This window comes from Pristiophorus japonicus, chromosome 2 (assembly GCF_044704955.1).
Source record: "Pristiophorus japonicus isolate sPriJap1 chromosome 2, sPriJap1.hap1, whole genome shotgun sequence".
Taxonomy (NCBI): Eukaryota; Metazoa; Chordata; class Chondrichthyes; family Pristiophoridae; genus Pristiophorus; species Pristiophorus japonicus.
The window spans coordinates 116,797,305-116,821,209 of record NC_091978.1 but is presented as its reverse complement, the minus strand read 5'-3'; the positions used below and the strand labels follow the sequence as shown (position 1 = coordinate 116,821,209).

The following is a 23,905-nucleotide window of genomic DNA, read 5'->3' as shown; positions in this document are numbered from 1 at the left end:
ATATTTAAGTCTAGATCATTAACGTATACAACAATAAGTAAGGTACCTACTACTGAGCCTGCGGAACCCCACTGGAAACATCGTTCCAGTTGCAAAAACACCCATCAACCTTTGCTTCCTGCCTCCGAGCCAATTTTGGATCTAAATTGCCATTTTGCCCTGGATCCCATGAGCTTTTACTTTTGTGACCAGTCTCCTTATCCTAATCCTTGACCTTATCAAAAGCTTTGCTGAAATCCATATACACATCATACGCACTTGCTCTCATCGACCCTCCTGCTTGCCTCCTCGAAAAATTCAATCAATTAAGTAAGTGGGGCTGATCGATATAAAAATTAAATGAACAAGTTGGTCACAATGGCCTTTTCCTGTTCTTAAAAATGCTTATACAATTGGATTGAACAAATATTACTTCTAATACTGATACTCAGCATCTATTTAAGGAGGAAAACTAATGAGGAAATCATTTTATTTATATTTATTCTTCCAGATGTTGGAGTCACTGGCAAAGGTCGCATTTAATGCCCATCCCTAGGTGTCGTCTTCTCGAACCGCTGCAGTCCATGTGATGAAGGTACTCCCACAATGCTGTTGGGTATGGAGTTCCAGGAGTTTCATCCAGCAACAATGAAAATACAGCGATATATGTCCAAGTCAGGATAGCGTGTCTTGGAGCAGAACTTGGGAGACCTGGTGTTCTAGGTGGTGGAGGTTGCGGGTTTGAGAGATGATGATGAAGAAGCCATGGCGAGTTGCTGCAATGCTTCCTGTAGATAGAACATACTGTAGCCACAGTACACTGATGGTGGAGGGAGTGGATATTTAAACTAGTGGATGGGGTGCCGATCTAAGGATAAGGGGTAAGCCATTTAGAACCGAGATGAGGAGAAACTTCTTCAGAGAGTGGTGAACCTGTGGAATTCTCTACCACAGAAAGTTGTTGAGGCCAATTCGTTAAATATATTCAAAAAGGAGTTAGATGTAGTCCTTACTACCAGGGGGATCAAGGGGTATGGCGAGAAAGCAGGAATGGGGTACTGAAGTTGCATGTTCAGCCATGAACTCATTGAATGGTGGTGCAGGCTCGAAGGGCCGAATGGCCGACTCCTGCACCTATTTTCTATGTTTCTATGTTTCAAACAGACTGCTTTATTCTGAATAGTTATGAGCTTCATGAGTGCTATTGCAACTGCACCCATCCAGGCAAGTGAAGAGTATTCCATCACACTCTTGACATGTGCCTTACAGGTGACAGAGAGGCTTTGGGGAATCAGGTGAGCCACTCACCACAGAATGTCCAGCCTCTGACCAGCAACACTTTCCTCATTGCCATGCTTTGTTCTACAACAGGTTTGTTTGGTTTCCACTGCAGCTGACTGAAATATTTAAAATGTGCATATAATTATGTCAACACAGAGAAGTCCTGCATATATTCATAAAATGAAATCAGCATTTCATTTGACTTCTCTGGAGCAGGGTGGAATGATGAAATGATCATCTGTTCAGACTATCTGACATGGTGCAGCAGACATAGACCTTTTCTTGTCTCACCAGAAGTAGTAAAAATGGTCAATGGCCCTCCACAAGAACTATCATTCGATGTTTATGGGGAATGCCAATAATGAGAAGGTTATGTTGGCAAGAGGAAATGGGGCTGTGGGTTTTCGGACTGGTGAAGATAGGTTCCTAATGTGAAAGTACTGAGGAGGAAATTATGGGATGTTAAGGGCCTAATATGTGAGATTCGTTTCTTTTTGGGGGGGGGGGGGGGGGGGCGGGGGCAAGGAATGGCTGCAGGTGCCGCAAGGGATTGGAAAAAGGCATAGGCATGGAGTAGTGAATAAGGGAGAAAGTATGGACTCTCAGGGTGAATGGGAATCTTGAGAGACAGTAGGAGGCAGCAAGGATGCGGTAAAGCTCAAGTCTACAGTGGGGCCGAGGCAACGCAAAGATAAAAATAAAAATGTGTGTGGTGGGAGGGGGGTGCGAATGGGGGAAGGGTGGAATTAAACTACGAAAAGGGAATCTTTCCCTTCCCGCCACAATGTTTTTTTCACGTCTATAGTATTTTCCTACTATGAAAATCTCTGCTTTATTTCAACAATGAATGTTGTTTAAAGGAAGCTCTTGAACAAGGAAGGGACAAGTAGGGAGCTACAGGTCCCATTTTAAGCAGCAAATATTTTCAAATGTTTACCTATTTGGCCTAGAAGGCATTCTAGTTAGTCAGGATGTTGATTAAGACTTTTAGCTAGGGTACTGGTCAATGTAGCCATTAGAATAGTGTAGTCTCACAGCAGCATTTTGTTTGAGACAACTGGGGTGGTATAGTGTATTCCAGTGAGGTTTGCACCTATAATATTTGATTTGTTTCCATTTAGAGGCACTAACAGCGGTCATAGAAACATAGAAACATAGAAAATAGGTGCAGGAGCAGGCCATTCAGCCCTTCAAGCCTGCACCGCCATTCAATGAGTTCATGGCTGAACATGAAACTTCAGTACCCCATTCCTGCTTTCTCGCCATACCCCTTGATGCCCCGAGTAGTAAGGACTTCATCTAACTCCCTTTTGAATATATTTAGTGAATTGGCCTCAACTACTTTCTGTGGTAGAGAATTCCACAGGTTCACCACTCTCTGGGTGAAGAAGTTTCTCCTCATCTCGGTCCTAAATGGCTTACCCCTTATCCTTAGACTGTGACCCCTGGTTCTGGACTTCCCCAACATTGGGAACATTCTTCCTGCATCTAACCTGTCTAAACCCGTCAGAATTTTAAACGTTTCTATGAGGTCCCCTCTCATTCTTCTGAACTCCAGTGAATACAAGCTCAGTTAATCCAGTCTTTCTTGATAGGTCAGTCCCACCATACCGGGAATCAGTCTGGTGAATCTTCGCTGCACTCCCTCAATAGCAAGAATGTCCTTCTTCAAGTTAGGAGACCAAAACTGTACACAATACTCCAGGTGTGGCCTCACCAAGGTCTGTACAACTGTAACAACACCTCCCTGCCCCTGTACTCAAATCCCCTCGCTATGAAGGCCAACATGCCATTTGCTTTCTTAACCGCCTGCTGTACCTGCATGCCAACCTTCAATGACTGATGTACCATGACACCCAGGTCTCGTTGCACCTTCCCTTTTCCTAATCTGTCACCATTCAGATAATAGTCTGTCTCTCTGTTTTTAACCACCAAAGTGGATAACCTCACATTTATCCACATTATACTTCATCTGCCATGCCTTTGCCCACTCACCTAACCTATCCAAGTCACTCTGCAGCCTCATAGCATCCTCCTTGCAGCTCACACTGCCACCCAACTTAGTGTCATCCGCAAATTTGGAGATACTACATTTAATCCCCTCGTCTAAATCATTAATGTACAATGTAAACAGTTGGGGCCCCAGCACAGAACCTTGCGGTACCCCACTAGTCACTGCCTGCCATGCTGAAAAGTACCCATTTACTCCTACTCTTTGCTTCCTGTCTGACAACCAGTTCTCAATCCACGTCAGCACACTACCCCTAATCCCATGTGCTTTAACTTTGCACATTAATCTCTTGTGTGGGACCTTGTCGAAAGCCTTCTGAAAGTCCAAATATACCACATCAACTGGTTCTCCTTTGTCCACTTTACTGGAAACATCCTCAAAAAATTCCAGAAGATTTGTCAAGCATAATTTCCCTTTCACAAATCCATGCTGACTTGGACCTATCATGTCACCATTTTCCAAATGCGCTGCTATGACATCCTTAATAATTGATTCCATCATTTTACCCACTACTGAGGTCAGGCTGACCGGTCTATAATTCCCTGTTTTCTCTCTCCCTCCTTTTTTAAAAAGTGGGGTTACATTGGCTACCCACCACTCGATAGGAACTGATCCAGAGTCAATGGAATGTTGGAAAATGACTGTCAATGCATCCGCTATTTCCAAGGCCACCTCCTTAAGTACTCTGGGATGCAGTCCATCAGGCCCTGGGGATTTATCGGCCTTCAATCCCATCAATTTCCCCAACACAATTTCCCGACTAATAAAGATTTCCCTCAGTTCCTCCTCCTTACTAGACCCTCTGACCCCTTTTATATCCGGAAGTTCTTGAGTTGATCATTCGGTCATAGCAAATCAGGCAATACTGCTGCCATGGTGACCCTAAACCTGAAGGGGCAGGAGCAGAGGTTTCTCTTTCAATGTGGTAGCTTTGATTGGCAGCTCTGCAAGCCAATCTTCAATACAGACATGGTGGAGGGTCAGATCAAGCTTTTGCATTCCTGTCACTAGAAGACAAACTCTGCAGGTTGGTCTCATTTCCAAAAGTCAGTACCAATAAATTCAAGATGCTGACTTGTAAAGTGAGGTCGGCCTTTACCTAAAGGAAAACAGTATTCTATGCATTCATATTCATGTAAAATAAACCAGTTTACAGTTGGCCTCATCATAATAAAGGGGTTTTCAGTCAACCTCCCAAAATGTAGTAGAAACGCATGCAATGACACCCGCAAGATTACAGCATCCAGCATGCACAATTGTTACAGCTCCTGAGTCACACTAAATCTAGCTAGATATCGGGCAGTAAAGATATACTGCTGATCATCGCTAACACTGATACCAAGTCTGAGAATATCTAATACAGACTCAAATTATCTGGGTGTTAAATAAGCAGATCCTTAGGTCACAGTATAATTACTGTTTGGTCAAGGAACTTTGCAGTTTGAATATGCATGTCAATTTCAGACTGCGTATCGGAAGCTTCCAGCATATTAAGGTACACACCAGATGTACCCATTTTACTATTCAAGTTCTTGAGTTGATCATTCGGATCATACCCAGTTTTTGAACTTAATGGGTAACACAATGGCCAGGAAATTGAAGTCGTGATGATAGCAAAATGTCAGAGTTCGTCATCATTCCGCCTTTGAAACTGAGTTCAACTTCGGGATTTGGAGCATGAGGAAATCCCAAAGTTGTGGTCAGTAATTGACAGCTCCGAACCAGGCCGCACTGTGCCTCCCACCCTGCTCTTTTTCCCACATAGCCAGCAATCAACGAAATATTTGAAACTGACGAAAACTTCGGCTCTTCCGCAGTAATTACACTGTTAAATGATCCACTAAAAGTTAAGACACAAAGGGATTAGGTGTAACTGGATTTTAACAGCATATTGACTACTAAACAAATGGTCAGGGCCTGGAAAATTTTGTGCAGCGAATTTTGTCCATTTTAATTTTTTTTTAATTTAAGAAACTTTTCTTAAAAAATTGAAATATTTTTAAGTTTGTCCATCATCATTTCAGGTTTGCCTTCTACCCATGTGAGAGCCTCAATCATTATTTTGCGCTCTAACTATTTTAAAAAGTTAGAATTTTAAGAGAGCTTACTCACTTCCTTGTTCGCTGTCTGAGAATTCTGCCTTCTGATTATCTGCTTGGACAGCATGTTGGCGTCACAGCAATTCAAACAAGGGAATTCCCACTATAGTCCATTGAACTGAATTAAAAGGTTAAAAAAAAACTCGGAATTCTCAACACAGGGACAGCGAGATCCTTGTGTGGAGCGTACTTCGGGGCGAGCAACGAACACCTTTGCTTTGCTGCTGACCCAAATTCCACGTCAATGATTCTTACTTCCTCCAAAGATGGCATAGCAAGCTATAAAACCAATTACAAAGACATCTGCTATTCTTACTTGCTGTAGTAGTGGCAATGTAACCTCCTGAGCCTGTTACAACAACCACAACTAAATAAAACACCACTTTCTCAAACTAACGATGACAAGGCCATTGGAGATTCATGTGCAAAAAAGATACTGTAAGTAGAAACTCTACGTGGACTCGTACAGCTCATGAGTTATTTAGTCATCCTTGTGGAATAAATATTATATTTAACATCTTGCTGGTAGCCTCCATTAAATTAGAAAAATGGTTGAGAATCTTCTCCAATATATACTAACAGCATTTCTTTGAATGATGTTCAGTATTACTGTAGAATTAAAATGTTTAACCATTTAAAGTACTCGTACCTGTATTGAAGTCGAGTTTGGACATCTGCAGAGCATATGCCTCACAGTCTTTCTTGCTGAAGCTAAAGATGATAACAGGCTGAAAATTCCTTTCCATGATCATCTTTACAATCTTGAATACATTTGATGGTCCTGCAAGTCAGAATAACAGCATTTTACAAAAACTTAACAGGCATCAATGTGGTTAAATAAGGCTATGATGCACTAAAATAAGTTAGTCCAACCTTTTGGTGGGGGCGGAGGGAAACAAATGTTCAAACAGTTCAAAAGTAAATAAGCTCAAATGTCTAACACGTTTAAAGATTGAGTAAAATATGCATCTAAGCAACACAAGTACAGGATAATTAATGTTACAATGATAGTTTGAGTTCAGAGCAAAACACATAAAAACCACAGTTTCTGACTAAGTATAAAGCATAAACAGAAGCGAACAGGTTTTTCCCATATACAGGTGCAGCGTTGAGAATCCAGAACCCTCGAGACAAAGGGCATTCCGGATTCGGGGCTTTTCCAGACTTTAGATCGTCCTTCTGACGTCCCGAATCCGGAAACACCGCAGCCCAGGTTTGGGTATTTCAGAACATCTGGGGGGGGGGACAGCCCCGGGGCTGAGGTGCTGTGCATGCGGGCGGGCCGCGGGGCCCCGGGGCGGAGGTGCTGTGCATGCGGGCGGGCCCCGGGGCCGAGGTGGTGTGCGGGCGGGCCAGCGAGGAGGCTCAGAGGTAAGGGCAGCGGGGCGAGGCCCTGAGGTCGGCGTGTCCAAATTCCAGAACATTTTACGGATTCCGGACGGCCCTCCCACCTATCGTCCCAGAGTCCGGATTCCGGAACATTACGGATCTCCTGATTTTCGACTCTGCACCTGTACTCGGAAATTAAATTTAATTATTAATGGAGAACGAGGTTTTCTTCCACCGTAATATGGACGCAGCACTTGGCTGACCATAAAAATTCACTCATATTTAAAATGATTGCTTGATTAAATTCTCCCTTCACTTGCACCTACAAATATATTTTGCTACTGGCTCTGGGTCAGGAGATTGTGATTCATCATATGATATAAATTGCACTGACTTAGCATAGGCATTTCTAACAATTATTCTTGAGAATGCAGTTCTTTAATCTGTGGCTTCTTGGTTTCAATCATAGAAATTAATTTGAAAAACATGCCCTGGTCAATACCAGAAAAACGTCCACAATTTGCCAACCTTGCCAACAGGTCTTTACAATGCTGATTTAGTAAATGTGACTATAATTTGGTCAATTACTTTTTTTATTTTGTCCTGTGAATTTTCTACTGATCAAGGTGAAGGTCGTTCATGCCAATAATGGAGATTCCACTATAGCATAACTGGATGCAGAATAAAACTGCAACAATGCAAGTCAGTTACAAACTCAAATGCTTCCATTTTTCCCACAAGTCTCTGCCAAGACTGTCAATTTAGCAAGGGGCAGTTTTATGTTTGACCAAGCCCACTCGGGACTGTATTTAGACTACCCAAATTCATTTCACCAGACAGAGATGACTTTATTCATCAACTGGAGTTAGATTTAAGGCTCAGTTTATCTTTCAGCTGATTATGCTGTGTCCAACATAGGAGTGCTGGTTACCAACATTCGATGCATAGAATCATAAAATCATAAAATCATAGAAAAGTAAAGCACAGAAAGGGGCCTTTGGAATCAGAGAATGGTTACAGCATGGGAGGCCATTCAGCCCATCGAGTCTGCGCTGGCTCTTTCAAAGAGCAATCCAGTTAGTCCCATAGTGTAAAATGTTCCCAATTAGGCTCTAACGTCAAGTAATTAACAATGGTAGTACACTAGTGTTTCGATACTTATTCGCAAGTTTAATTTAGTCATGCGGGAACAACATCTGCAACAGGGAAGAAAACACTGCATGCTGACAAAAGTGCTTTACAACTGGGATCAAGGATCGAAGAAATTTTATTCCCACAAACAAAATTGCATTTACTTTCTCAAACTATTTACCAAAGAGTTACTACTGTATGGATGGGTGTAACATTAAAAGGATTACATATGAATTTATTTTAAAAATCAGCAGCTTATCAATGCAAAGTGTTTTGTTTAAATGCCTGCATTTACATAGCACTATCATTTGTTTTGGAGTACAGTCCCCGCTGCATAGAGCAGGGTATGTTCGTGATCACACGATTTTCCCGCTATATTCGGTGGCGGGTAAATCCATCAGAATGAACCAAGACATTACAGCAGAGGTTGAACTAAGAATGCAAGAAATAGGAGGAGCAGGCCATATGGCTCTCGAGTCAACATCAACTCCACTTTCCCATCCTAGATCCATAATTCCCAAAGTGTCTATTTCTCGTCATCTCAGTCCTAAATGGTCGACACGACACTTTATCCTGAGTACTAGACTCTCCAACCAGGAGAAACAGCCTCTCGGCAACTATCCTGGCAAGCCCTCTAAGAATTTTATAAGCACCAATGGGATCACCTCTCATTCTTCTAAACTCCAGAGAATATAGGCCCATTCTACTCAATTTCTCCTCATAGGACAACCCTGTCATCCCAGGAATCAATCTAGTGAACCATTGGGTAAGGAGATCAAAAGTGTGCACTGTAATCCAGGTGTGGTCTCACCAAACCCCTATATAATTGCAGTAAGACTTCCTTACTCTTACTCTTGCAATAAAGGCCAACATACCATTCCTTTCAAAATGCTTGCTGTACCTGCATGTTAACATTGTGATTAGTGTACAAGAACACTCAAATCCCTCTGCATACCAACATTTATTCATCTTGCACCTCTTCTTTTTCCCCAAAGTGGATAATTTCACATTTCCCCACATTATACTCCATCTGCCATCTTCTTGCCCGCTCTGTCTATTTTCTCTTTGCAGCCTATTTGTATCCTCCTCACAGGTTACTTTCCCACCTAGCTTTGTATCGTCAGCAAACCTACACTCACTCGGTCCCTTCAGCTAAGTCATTGATATAGATTGTAAGTAGCTGAGGCCCAAGCCAGATCCTTGCGGCACTCCATTAGTTACATCCTGCCATCCTGAAAATGACTCATTTATTTCTACTCTATGTTTTCTGTCTTTTAACCAATCTTCAATCCATGCTAATATATTACACCCAATCCTATGAGCCCTATTCTGATGGAACAACCTCCTGTGTGGCACCTTATCGAATTCTTTCTGAAAATGCAAGTATACATCCACTGATTCCCCCTTATTTACCCTGCTAGTTACACCCTCAAAAGAACTCGAACAGATTCGTCAAACACAATTTCCCATTCAAAAAAGCGTGTTGACTCTGCCTTATCACATTGTGAATTTCCAAGTGCCCTGTTACCATGTCCTTAATAATAGATTCTAGCATTTTCCCTACTGAACTCACATTAAACTTATCAGCTGATTGAAACTACCCAAATTCTCCACTTTCTGGCTGCCTCCAGTAGTTAACAGTGCAAACTGCTGATGGAGACTTCAGGCAGGTTCAATCAGCTGTTTGTGCTGTTAACGATAGGAGACAGTGGAACACAGAAAATAGAAACATAGAAAATAGGTTCAGTAGTAGGCCATATCTAACTCCCTCTTGAATATATCCAATGAACTGCCATCAACAACTCTCTGCGGCAGGGAATTCCACGGGTTAACAACTCTCGAGTGAAGAAGTTTCTCCTCATCTCAGTCCTAAATGGCTTACCCCTTATCCTTAGACTGTGTCCCCTGGTTCTCAACTTCCCCAACATTGGGAACATTCTTCCTGCATCTAACCTGTCCAGTCCCGTCAGAATTTTATATGTTTCTATGAGATCCTCTCTCATCCTTCTAAACTCCAGTGAATACAGGCCCAGTCGATCCAGTCTCTCCTCATATGTCAGTCCTGCCATCCCGGGGATCAGTCTGGTGAACCTTCGTTGCACTCCCTCAATAGCAAGAACGTCCTTCCTCAGATTCGGAGACCAAAACTGAACACAATATTCCAGGTGAGGCCTCACCAAGGCCCTGTACAACTGCAGTAAGACCTTCGTGCTCCTATACTCAAATCCCCTAGCTATGAAGGCCAACATACCATTTGCCTTCTTCACGGCCTGCTGTACCTGCCGTGAACGTACAGCAGGTACCTTCAATGACTTATGTACCATGACACCCAGGTCTCATTGCACCTCCCCTTTTCCTAATCTGCCACCATTCAGATAATATACTGACTTCGTGTTGTTAGATCTCTTAATTTCCAATGAAATACGAACTCCGATGGTAGTTTTAACTTTTTAATACTGGCAGAGAGCAACAAACTGCTGGCTGATTTATTTGTCTTACTGAGACACATGGTCAAAATGGCTGTACTTTATACCTGGATCAATTTACAGAAAAGAACTCGCCTTCTTTGATCTTATTGGCTCAACTGAAAGTCTTTTAACGTTTTATTGGCTCGCTACCCAAGGTCCGAAAATGTCAAGTTGATTGATGAGTTAGTGCAACATGCTGAGCAGCACGTAGCAGCCTTGACTTGGGGGTCTGTGAATTTTCACAGTCTGTCTCAATGAGCCTACTTGAATACTCTATCAAACGCCCCTTTGATTCTTTCACAAACTGAATCATAAAACATCAGGTATCACTGGTTAAACATTCTACAAAATTTCATACATGTTAATCGAGTTTCCTTCTAAAATTTGTTGATGTGTTTCGCCACATGTCCGGACTAGTAGCTTCCACACAAATTTACACCAACCCGAGTTCCATCGTGGCCACAATGGAAGTCTGGTTTTAGTAGGTTAATTAACCTTATTCCAATTTAATCCAAATCAATATCTTAATTCAACCAGTAAACCACCTTTCCTTAAGCATAACATAAACAAGCAATATAAAAGTAAAAGGTATTTACATGTAATTCCCTTGCTACCCTACTATTTCCCTTTGGTGCAGAGGGTCGGCTAGTAAGAAGTAGGCCTATGCCTAGAATACCTACAATCAATACTACAGTAAATTTATACATTTTCGCAAAATGTAATTGTCCTTATTAGATTTCAGCTTCAGTTACGGGTGGTCGTTTAACGTGTGAAGCTATTGAGGGAGTGCAGCGAAGGTTCACCAGACTGATCCCCGGGATGGCAGGACTGACATATGAGGAGAGACTGGATCGACTGGGCCTGTATTCACTGGAGTTTAGAAGGATGAGAGGGGATCTCATAGAAACATATAAAATTCTGACGGGACTGGACAGGTTAGATGCAGGAAGAATGTTCCCAATGTTGGGGAAGTCCAGAACCAGGGGACACAGTCTAAGGTTAAGGGGTAAGCCATTTAGGACTGAGATGAGGAGAAACTTCTTCACTCAGAGTTGTTAACCTGTGGAATTCCCTGCCGCAGAGAGTTGTTGATGCCAGTTCATTGGATATATTCAAGAGGGAGTTGGATATGGCCTTTACGACTAAAGGGATCAAGGGGTATGGAGAGAAAGCAGGAAAGGAGTACTGAGGGAATGATCAGCCATGATCTTATTGAATGGTGGTGCAGGCTCGAAGGGCCGAATGGTCTTCTCCTGCACCTATTTTCTATGGGCCCAAGTTTCCACATGATTTGCACCTGATTTTTAGGAGCAACTGGTGGAGAATGGACTATCTTAGAAATCGCAATTCTCCACATTTTTTTTTCTGCAGTCTAGTCAGTTAGAACAGTTTGACTTTGGAACAGAATTTTTTCTTCAAAAGGGGGCATGTCCAGCCACTGACGCCTGATTTCAAAGTTTCCACAGTGAAAACATACTCCAAACTAACTTAGAATGGAGCAAGTGAAGATTTTTGTAGAACTGAAAAAACCGTGTCTACACATTAAAAAATCAGGCGCAGGTTACAAATTAGGCGTCCAGACGAGGTGGGGGGGAGGGGAAGGGAAGTCATTAAATTCTATAATAAATCCTTATTTATACTTATATTTATAAATCCAACCTGAATAAAAATTTATAAGCAAAGAAAAGATTAAATAAACCATCTTCCTACCTGTGTGAAAGTGCTTCAGCCTGGGAGATTGCTGCAGGAAGCCTCACAAGTTGAGGCAATCGTTCGTTCCCGCTTGGCGGGGGGGGGGGGGGGGAGGAGGCAGCCGTTCGTTCCCGCGGGGGGGGGGGGGGGGGGGGGGGGGAAAGAGAGGAGGAAGCCGTTCCCAACGGCGGGCGAGCGGGAGGGAAACGGCTGCCTCAACTTTGAGGCTTCCTGCAGCCTTCTCACTGCTGCAAGAAGCCTCAGTGCTGATGGCAATGTGCTTTTATTAAAAAATGTTCAAAAATTAAACAGCTACAAAGAACTCCAAAAATGGCCGAGTGCCAATGTTTCCTTCACACTGCGCGGCTCCAACGCGCAGGTTGCTGGCAGGAAATAAACTAATTTAAATGGTACCCACCCCCTCCCACTTACAAAATCGGCACGAGTGATAGGCTCCGCGCCAAGCAGACATGGAGCTGTAGGGCGCTCCAGAATCGCGTGGTTTTTTTCCGGCGCGAAAAACGGGCACCCAGCTCGGAGGAGCGCCCGTTTTTTATAGTGTGGAAACTTGGGGCCTATGTGAGGAAATCTGAGAGATGTTGAAAATGATCAGGGGCTCTGATAATGTAAATTGGAGGGAAAATTATTCCTAGTCAGTCAGTTTTTAAATAGAGGTCATCACCAAAAAAAGAGATCGAATTTTTTTTTCAAATAGCTGGCTACAACAAATAGTGCTTAAAGCAGAATCTATGGGCTCAATTTTCCCCAAAGCATTTTTTTGGCATACTTGAAGAGTTCCGCCCATTTTTGGGGGTCCCCTGCTCCCCCCACAAAAAATGTTCCGAGTTTCCCCATTTGATTTCTTCATTTTGGTGCAGCCTAACCTGTGGAGTCTTGATCTGCACCAAAATTTCGGGTTGCCACAGTAACTTGGGACATAATGCAGGCTGAGGCTGGAAAGTGACACTTACAGCTCAGCTCACAACCTGCACAAGCACATTAAAATACATTGCAACAACTTCACAAACACATTAAATACATTGCAGCAACTTAGCCCCATTAAATTATTAAAGGGCCCCCCCCCCATGCCGATCCCTGCTCCTATCCCAAGCCAAATGGTCTCCCAGTCTGCTCCCCCCGCCCGTAGCCCAGGTCAAACGGCCACCCGGTCCGCTCCTCCGCCCCTAGCCCTGGCCGAACGACCTCCAGGTCCGCTCCCCCATCCCTAGCCCAGGCCAAATGGCCTCCCAGTCCGCTCTCCTGCACCGATCCCAGGCCGAACGATCTCCTCCCTCCCGGTCCCCGCACCTAAATATACCCGAAAGGCTTCTCCCCCTCTCTCTTATCTCTCCTGCTGCTGCTGTCCAAGCATCTGTTGCATTTACCTGCGCCGACTTCCTTAACTCTCCAGAAGGTTTTTCTAGAGGCCACATATGCTGGCCGAAGAAGAACTGGAGTAACTCTCAGCTGGCCAAACTTGCCTAAATGGCCAGAATTGGCACGAGTGGCAGGTTACGTCCCCTTTGGTTGAAAAAAACGTACCTAAAAAAATCATAACTAACTGAGTTACGCTGGTGCAAATTGATTGGGGAAACTGTGTTTTTTTTTTAAACTTAGGCCAAAAAGGGCGGCCTGCGGCAAAAAAGACAATGAGGGAGAGGGGACACACTTCAGATATGCATCATAGGTTACAGGAATTGAGATTTAAGTAGAAAAGAGAGTTTAAGCTTCAACAGAAATAGTGCAGGGAGTTAACAGGAGAACGACAAAAGGACACAACTCCTAGATTTATAGTTACCATTTCACTGCATGATCATACACCTAACCACAAACAAAACAAATCACGTGTTTCTTTTTCAGTACCTTTTGTTCCTCCTTTCCGCCCCTTCGAATCACTCTTGGCAAGATCACCAGCATCTCTCAGTACCTGCATGGCTGTGTTGAAGTTATCTTCCCTAAAATCTCCCTTTTATAGACAAAAAAAAATTAGATGCATTTTCCTTAAGAGTAAACACTCATTATCATGACTGGTGTTTTCATTTTTCCACATCTGCCATACCATAAATTATTTCTCAATTTCAAAGCTCAAAATAATTTTGCACATCTAAATTTGCATGTTTTCTGATCAAAACCAGCAAATGAAAATTAAGCTGCTCCAGTGTAGTGTACACACCAAAACATGAACATGTCTTTTCACAGATGCTGACTGATCTGTTGTGAATTTCCAGCAACTTCTACTTATTTTAGAATTAACCCCTATTGTACTGAAGTTCTTCTGGGTTTGGTTTACTTCACTAGCTCTCTTGACAATTAGCCATCTCTGCCATGAGTTCTGCTTTCAATGGCCTTGAAAATATTTTACTCTAAATGGGTAACACCCCTCAAAATATTGGAGAGGGGGATTTCAGATGAATAACTTAACTATTAGGATCTTTCATTCCAGTGTAGTTTATTGGCCTGGATTTTCCAGGGCCTATGACCATGTACGCATTGCACTGCACTGCACTGTAAGTTCCGGGTTTTCTCGTGTATGCGATTTGTCAAAATTCTGCTCGATAGATCATGCGCATCCGTAGGAAAAGAATATTCGTTGGCGCAGAGTTGGGCTATTTGCCCAATTACTGCCCAGCGAATGACCACGAAACTCTTACGCCTGGTAAAAGCAGGCCTTCTTTTACCAGCGTAAGGGTTAAAATAAATATTAAAATAATTTTTTTTTAAATGATTTAAACATTCAAAAACCTTAAATTAGTTTAGTTTATTTTTGGCCCCATTAAAAATGTTTAAATTTATTTTTCAAAAAAATAAAATGTTTGTGCTATGAAAGTGCGTTTTTTAGGGGATTAAATTACGCTTATGTGGATTCCGTACGTAAATGGAATCCCCGCAAGCGTAATGGGAATCCCCCTTTGGGAGTGGTTGGGTTGGCCCACGTGATCCAAGGGACGCTTGCAAACCGCATGCGCCCTGGGATACATTGGGCTTTACTGCAAGCCCAGGAGCACAAGTCTTCAAAGGTTCGGAGCAATCAGCCAAGTGTATACTTTTCTTGCGTTTGCCCATGGCACGCCTCCTACTGCTATTTCCACTCCAATAGATAGAATAGTCCGGAATTTGCAGCCCCGAAGTAAGCTTCGCACAAAGATCGCGCGATCTTGGTGGCGAGAAATTTGGCTATTCCAACATGTAATTCAAAACTATGTAGTATAGTGGAAATCCCATAACACGAGCTGCTGTGACATCAACAAGCTATCTAAGCAGCCAATCAAAACGCAGAATTCTCACAGACAATGAACCAGAAAGTGAGTAAGCTCTTAAAATTCTAACATTTTAAAAATGTTAGAGGCAGCAAAGCAAAGATTGGGGCTCTCACATGGGAAAACCTGAAATAAAGATGAACAAACTTAAAAATATGTATTTTTCAAAGTTTCTTAAAATTTGTGGTATCTATTAAAATGGATAAATTTGACATTGCACAAAATTTAGTTTTACAGGACTGTAACCTTTGTTTAGCAGTCAATACGCTGTTAAAACCCCAATTACAACTAATCCTTTTGGGTCAGGCATTCAGCGGGGAATTCAATAGCGTAATTACTGCAAAAGAGCCAAAATGTGTCAGTTTCTATGATTTCATAGAAATTTACAGCACAGAAGGTAGCCATTTTCGGCCATTGTGTCCACACTGGCCGACCAAGAGCTATCTAGCTTAATCCCACTTTCCAGCTCTTGGCCCGTAGCCTTGTAGGTTACGGCACTTTAAGTGCACATCCAACTATCTTTTAAATGTGGTGAGGGTTCCTGCCTCTACCACCCTTTCAGGCAGTGAGTTCCAGACCCCCACCACCCTCTGGGTGAAGAAATTTCCCCTCATATCGCCTCTAAACCTCCCCCCCAATTACTTTAAATCTATGCCCCCTGGTTGTTGACCCATCTGCCAAGGGAAACAGGTCCTTCCTATCCACTCTATCCAGGCCCCCTCATAACTTTATACACCTCAATCAGATCTCTCCTTAGCCTCTTCTGTTCCAAAGAAAACAGACCCAGCATCTCCAATCTTTCCTCATAGCCAAAATTCTCCAGTCCAGGCAACATTCTTGTAAATCTCCTCTGCACTCTTTGCAGTGAAATTACATATTTCCTGTAATGTGGTGACCAGAATTGCACACATTACTCCAGCTGCGGCCTAACCACTGTTTTATACAGTTCAAGCATAACCTCCTTGCTCTTGTATTCCATGCCTTGACTAAGGCTAGTATTTCATATGCCTTCTTAACCACCTTATCTACCTGGCCTGCTTCCTTCAGGGATCTGTGGACATGCACTCCAAGGTCCCTTTGATCCTCTATATTTCTCAGTGTCCTACTATTTAATGTGTATTCCCTCCCCAAATGCATTATCCAGCTTGAATTCCATTTGCCACTGTTCTGCCCACCTGACCAGTACATTGATATCTTCCTGCAGTCCACAGCTTTCTTCTTCATTCGCAACCACACAGCCTATTTTAGTATCATCTGCAAACTTCTTAATCATGCTCCCAACATTCAAGTCCAAGTCATTGATATATCATCATCATAGGCAGTCCCTTGGAATCGAGGAAGACTTGCTTCCACTCTAAAAATGAGCCCTTAGGTGGTTAAACAGTCCAATACGAGAGCTGCAGTCCCCGTCACAGGAGGGACAGATAGTCGTTGTGGGAAAGGGTGGGTGGGATTAGTTTGCCGCATGCTCTTTCCGCTGCCAGCGCTCGATTTCTGCATGCTCTCAGTGATGAGATTCTAGGTGCTCAATGCCCTCCCGGACGCACATTGACATATACCACAAAAAGCAAGGGATCCAGCACTGAGCCTTGTGGAACCCCACTGGATACAGCCTTCCAGTCACAAAAACACCCATCAACCATTACCCTTTGCTTCCTGCCTCCGAGCCAACTTTGAATCCAACTTGCCACTTTGCCCTGGATCCCACGGGCTATTACTTTCGTGACCAGTCTGCCATATGGGACCTTATCAAAAGCTTTGTTAAAATCCATATATACACATTATACACACTGCCCTCCTGGCTACCTCCTCAAAAAATTCAATCACGTTAGTCAGACACGACCTTCCCTTAACAAATCCATGCTGACTGTCCTTGATTAATTCATGTCTTTCCAAATGAAGATTTATCCTGTCCCTCAGGAATTTTTCCAATAATTTTCCCACCACCGAAGTTAGGCTGACTGGCTTGTAATTACTCGGTCTATCCCTTTCTCCCTTTTTAAACAAAGGTACAACATTAACAGTCTTCTGGCACCACACCTGTAGCCAGAGAGGATTGGAAAATGATGGTCAGAGCTGGCTTTTGCTTGGGGGTCACTGATTGCTGGCTCTGGAGTGGTTGGCAGGGGTCTGGGGGGCGGCGGGGTAAGAGAGGGGGCACAGCTCAGCCTGTGGAAGAGCAGTGAATGACAGGCCACAACTTCAGGATTTCCACATTCGGCTGCGCATGCACTAAATTCTGAAGGCACGGTCAGATTAAAAGGCAAAATGACAGCAATCGCTGCCAACTCGCGGTCATCAGGACCACAAATTCTGGGTGTGTATATACACAAAAAAAAATCTCTCCATATATTTATTATGGTGGTATTACTTCAGCAGAGAGACACAACTGTAAACAGTTGCATCATTAATTATAATTCTTAAGGAGCTTGACAGGGTTAATGTTGATAAAATGTTTCTCCTGGCTGAGGAGTCTAGAACATGGGGTCACAGTCTCAGAATGGGTCAGCCATTTAGGACGGAGATGAGGAGAAATTTCTCATTCAAAGGGTTGTGAATCTTTGGAATTCTCTACCCCAGAGCTGTGGAAGCTCAGTCATTGAGTATATTCAACAAAGGTCAATACATTTTTGGGAATTATGGGATATGGGGACAGTGCGGGAAGGTGGAGTTGAGGTAGAAGATCAGCCATGATCTTGTTGAAAAGTGGATCAGGCTTGAAGGGCCAAATGGCCTAGTTCTGCTCCGATTTCTTATGTTCTTAACTCTGATTGTTGCTGGGAACACACACACTTGGAGAAATTGCATTAAACATAATTAAACTTTCTCTAGCCTAATGCTTGCCACAGCAAACCTGGGACCACATTTAAGTTATAATGACATTTGAACAAATCAATATAAAAAGAATAGAATGCCAGGCAATAGCTGCACTGCCAGGAGAACCAGTGCATAAAGCTACAGTGCTATAGTCCCATTTATTTTTGCTAAGTATTCTAAAAAGCAAATACTTCTACTATTTCTCAGTATTAGATTGCAGGGCAAGTTTATTATTCTAGCTCTGTCAATCTGCTTAACAAGCTGCATTTCTTGTTCTATTTGCTTTTTTAAAAAAATTGATGACTTGGATTAAAAAAAACACGTCAGACCAAATGAAATTGAATCAAGGCAGAAACTGTGGTAATCCCTTCAGGCTACAGCACATTGCTACAAAGTTGACTGCTAGTTGCTCTCTGCAGTCATCTGAGCTGACCTGATGAAACTTAGTTAGAACGAGTGAATAAATAGTGGAAAATGGAATTTTGATAAAGAAATTATCACTCCTCAATCAAGCTGGGGCACAGTTCGTCTGATAATATTTTTATTGCCCATTCCAAGCTATTAATTGTAATAGGATTTCAGTTATTTCCAGCCAACAGTTTGTTTGCCAATTTTTTTTTTATATTCGTTCCTGGGATGTGGGCGACACTGGCAAGTCCAGCATTTATTTTATTGCCCATCCCTAATTGCCCTTGAAAAGGTGACGGTGAGCTGCTTTCTTGAACCGCTGCAGTCCACGTGCTGTTTGGGAGGGTGTTCCAGGATTTTGACCCAGCGACGATGAAGGAACAGGGATATATTTCCAAGTCAGGTTTGCTTTGTGACTTGAGGGGAACTTAGAGGTGATGGTCTTCCCATACACGTGCTGCCCTTTTCCTTCAAGGTGGTAGAGGTCGCAGGTTATGGAGGTGCTGTCGAAGAAGCCTTGGCGAGTTGCTGCAGTGCATCTTGTTGATGATACACCCTGCGGCCACAGTACATTGATGGTGGAGGGAGTGAATGTTTAAGGTGGTGGATGTGGTGCCTATCAAGTGGGCTGTTTTGCCTTAGATGGTGTTGAGCTTCTGGAATATTGTTGGAGCTGCACTCAGTCAAGCAAGTGGAGAATATTCCGTCAGACTCCAGACTCGTGCTTTGTGGAAAGGCTTTGGGGAGTCAGGAGGTGAGACATTCGTCGCAGAATACCCAGCCTCTGACCTGCTCTTGTAGCCACAGTATTTATCTGCCTGGTCCAATCAAGTTTCTGGTCAATGGTGACCCCCTGGGATGTTAATGTTGGGGGATTTGGCGATGGTAATGCTATTGAATGTCATGGGGTGGTGATTAGACACTCTCTTGTTGGAGATAGTCATTGCCTAGCATTTGTGTAACGAGAATGTTACTTGCCACTTATCAGGCCTGAATGTCGTCCAGGTCTTGCTGCATGAGGGCATAGACGACTTCATTATCTGAGGAGTTGTGAAGGGAACTGAACAATGTGCAATCATTAGCGAACATCCCCACTTCTGTCCCTATGATGGAGGGAAGGTCATTGATGAAGCAGCTCAAGATGGGCAGAGTTAACACGAATTTATGAAAGGGAAATCACGTTTGACAAATCTGTTAAGAGTTTTTTTGAGATTGTAACTAGCAGAATAGATAAGGGGGAAGTCAGTGGATGTGGTATATTTGGAGTTTTTGAACGCATTCGATAAGGTGCCACATAAGAGGTTATTAAACAAATGAGGGCTTATGAGATTGGAGGTAATATACGAGCATGGAATGAGGATTGGTTAACAGACAGAAAACAGAGAGTAGGAATAAACAGGTCATTTTCGGATTGGCAGGCTGTAACTGGTGGGTTACCGCAAGAAAGAAAAATGTATATTTATATAGCGCATTTCACAACCACCAGACATCTCCAAGTGCTTTACAGCCAATGAAGTACTTTTGGAGTGTAGTCACTGTTGTAATGTGGGAAACCCTGCAGACAATTTGCACACAGCAAGCTGCCACAAACAGTAATGTGATAATGACCAGATAAAATTGTTTTTTAGATGTTGATTGAGGGATAAATATTGGCCAGGACACCGGGGATAACTCCCCTGCTCCTCTTCAAAATAGCACCATGGGATCTTTTACATCTACCCGAGAGAGCAGACGAGACCTCGGTTTAACATCTCATCTGAAAGAGGGCACCTCCAACAGTGCAGACCTCCCTCAGCACAGCACTGGAGTGTCAGCCTCAAATTAGCTGTGGGACCTTACGACTCAGAGGCGAGTGTGCTACCCACTGAGCCATAGCTGATATTTGGATCAGTGCTTGGACTCCAGCTATTCACAATCTATATCAATGATTTGGATGAGGGACCAAATGTAATATATCTAAGTTTGCTGATTATACAATGCTTGGTTGGAATGCAAGTTGCGAGGAGGATGCAAGGAAGCTTCAAGGGGATATAGACAGCCTAAATGAGTGGGCAAAAACATGACAAATGGAATATAACGTGGAGAAATGTGAAATTATCCACTTCGGTCAGAAAAATAGAAAAGGAGAGTATTTTTTTAAATGGTGAGAGATTGGGAAATGTTGGTGTTCAGAGGGACCTGGGTGTTCTTGTACATGAATCACTGAAAGTTAACATGCAGGTATAACACGTAATTAAGAAAGCAAATGGTATGTTGGCCTTTATTACAAGAGGATTTGAGTATAAGTGTAAAGACATCTTACTGCAATTATATAGGGCTCTGGAGTATTGTGTACAGTTTTTACACTTATATAGCGCCTTTCACAACCACCAGTTGTCTCAAAGCGTTGTAACGTGGAAAATGCTGCAGCCAATTTGCACACAACAAACTCCCACAAACCTAAGCAAGGATATACTTGCCATGGAGGGAGCGCAAAGACGGTTCACCAGACTGATTCCTGGGATGGGGGGGATTGTCCTATGAGGGGAGATTGAGTACACCAGGTGCAGGACATTCAGAAAAGCGAGGGTGAACAGGCAGTTGTCGTGGTGGACATTGGTACCAACGATATAGGTAAAAAAAGGGATGAGCTCCTACGAGACGAATTTAAGGAGCTAGGAGCTAAATTAAAACGTAGGACCTAAAAAGTAGTAATCTCGGGATTGCTACCAGTGCCACGTGCTAGTCAGAGTAGGAATCGCAGGATAGCTCAGATGAATACATGGCTTCAGCAGTGGTGCAGCAGGGAGGGATTCAAATTCCTGGGGCATTGGAACCGGTTCTGGGGGAGGTGGGACCAGTACAAACCGGATGGTCTGCACCTGGGCACCTGGGAAATAAAGAATCAATGTCCTAGGGGAATGTTTGCTAGTGCTGTTGGGGAGGAATTAAACTAATATGGCAGGGGGATGGGAACCAATGCAGGGAGACAGAAGGAAACAAAATGGAGACAGAAGCAAAAGACAGAAAGGAGATGAGTAAAAGTGGAGGGCAGAGAAACCCAAGGCAAAAAACAAAAAGGGCCACTGTACAGCAAAATTCTAAAGGGTCAAAGTGTAATAAAAAGGCAAGCATGAAAGCTCGATGCCTCAATGCAAGGAGTATTCGGAACCCAGGAGAGGGCTCTGAGCTAGTTAGAGTGGGTGAGAGCTCAGATGAACAGGACTCCAAGAAAGAATGCAAAAGGCAGGAGGCAGCAGAGCAGAGTAGCACTGGGGTAAGTGTAAACCATAAGGTGATAGGAAGGGACAACATGTATGGATATAAAGGGGCTGCAGGAGGGGTCAAAACTAAAAATCATGATTTAAAAACTAGTATTAAAACACTCTACCTAAACGCACGCAGCATTCGAAATAAAGTAAATGAGTTGACAGCACAAATCATTACAAATGGGTATGATTTGGTGGCCATTACAGAAACGTGGTTGCAGGGTTTCCAAGACTGGGAATTAAACATACAGGGGTATCTGACAATTCGGAAAGATAGACAAGAAGGGAAAGGAGGTGGGGTAGCTCTGTTAATAAAGGATGATATCAGGGCATTGGCTCTAATGAACAAAATGTTGAATCATTGTGGGTGGAGATTAGAGATAGTAAGGGGAAAAAGTCACTGGTGGGTGTAGTTTATAGGATCCCAAACAATAACTTCCCAGTGGCGCGGACAATAATCAAGGGAATAATGGAGGCATGTGAAAAAGGAACGGCAGTAATCATGGGGGATTTTAACCTACATGTCGATTGGTCAAATCAAATTGCACGGGGTAGCCTTGAGGAGGAATTCATAGAATGCATACGCAATTGTTTCTTAGAACAGTATGTTACAGAACCTACAAGGGAGCAAGCTATCTTAGATCTAGTCCTGTGTAATGAGACAGGAATAATAAACGATCTCCTAGTAAAAGATCCTCTCGGAATGAGTGATCACAGTATGGTTGAATTTGTAATACAGATTGAGGGTGAGTAAGTAGTGTCTCAAACGAGCGTACTATGCTTAAACAAAGGAGACTACAGTGGGATATGGCCAGAGTTGGCTAAAGTAGACTGGAAACACAGACTAAATGGTGGCACAATTGAGGAACAGTGGAGGACTTTTAAGGAGCTCTTTCATAATGCTCAACAAAAATATATTCCAGTGAAAAAGAAGGGCGGTAAGAGAAGGGATAACCAGCCGTGGATAAACAAGGAAATAAAGGAGAGTATCAAATTAAAAACCAATGCGTATAAAGGTGGCAAAGCTTAGTGGGAAAATAGAAGATTGGGAAAATTTTAAAGTGACAGCAAAGAATGACTAAGAAAGCAATAAAGAAAAGAAAGATAGATTACGAAGTAAACTTGCGCAAAACATAAAAAGATAGTAAAAGCTTTTACCGATATATAAAACGAAAGAGTGTGACTACAGTAAATGTTGGTCCCTTAGAAGATGAGAAGGGGGATTTAATAATGGGAAAAGTGGAAATGGCTGAGACCTTAAACAATTATTTTGCTTCGGTCTTCACAGTGGAAGACACAAAAAACCATGCCAAAAATTGCTGGTCACGGGAATGTGGGAAGGGAGGACCTTGAGATAATCATTATCACTAGGGAGGTAGTGCTGGACAGGCTAATGGGACTCGAGGTAGACAAGTCACCTGGTCCTGATGAAATGCATCCCAGGGTATTAAAAGAGATGGCGGAGGTTATAGCAGATGCATTTGTTATAATCTACCAAAATTCTCTGGATCCTGAAGAGGTACCAGCGGATTGGAATGCAGCTAATGTAACGCCTCTGTTTAAAAAAGGGGGCAGGCAAAAAGCAGGTAACTATAGGCTTGTTCGTTTAACATCTGTAGTGGGGAAAATGCTTGAAGCGATCATTAAGGAAGAAATAGCAGGACATCTAGATAGGAATAGTGCAATCAAGCAGACGCAACATGGATTCATGAAGGGGAATCATGTTTAACTAATTTACTGGAATTCTTTGAGGATATAACGAGCATGGTGCATAGAGGTGTACCGATGGATGTGGTGTATTTAGATTTCCAAAAGGCATTCGATAAGGTGCCACACAAAAGGTTACTGCAGAAGATAAAGGTACACGGAGTCAGAGGAAATGTAGTAGCACGGATCGAGAATTAGCTGGCTAACAGAAAGCAGAGAGTCGGGATAAATGGGTCCTTTTCGGGTTGGAAATCGGTGGTTAGTGGTGTGCCACAGGGATCGGTGCTGGGACCACAACTGTTTACAATATACATCGATGACCTGGAAGAGGGGACAGAGTGTAGTGTAACAAAATTTGCAGATAACACAAAGATTAGTGGGAAAGCGGGTTGTGTAGAGGACACATAGAGGTTGCAAAGAGATTTAGATAGGTTAAGCGAATGGGCTAAGCTTTGGCAGATGGAATACAATGTCGGAA

The 23,905-nt window shown here is 43.0% G+C and overlaps 1 protein-coding gene across 1 annotated transcript in view; it reads right to left on the bottom strand.

Moving 5' to 3' along the window:
- Window positions 1-23,905, bottom strand: part of mtrex (Mtr4 exosome RNA helicase) — a 266,450-nt gene that overhangs the window by 195,363 nt on the left and 47,182 nt on the right. The window contains exons 10-11 of the mRNA XM_070868803.1: window positions 13,854-13,956; window positions 6,020-6,151 (exon numbers count right to left, since the gene is read on the bottom strand). Coding sequence (XP_070724904.1) covers window positions 6,020-6,151; window positions 13,854-13,956 — 235 coding nt within the window. The remainder of the gene's footprint in view (window positions 1-6,019; window positions 6,152-13,853; window positions 13,957-23,905) is intronic.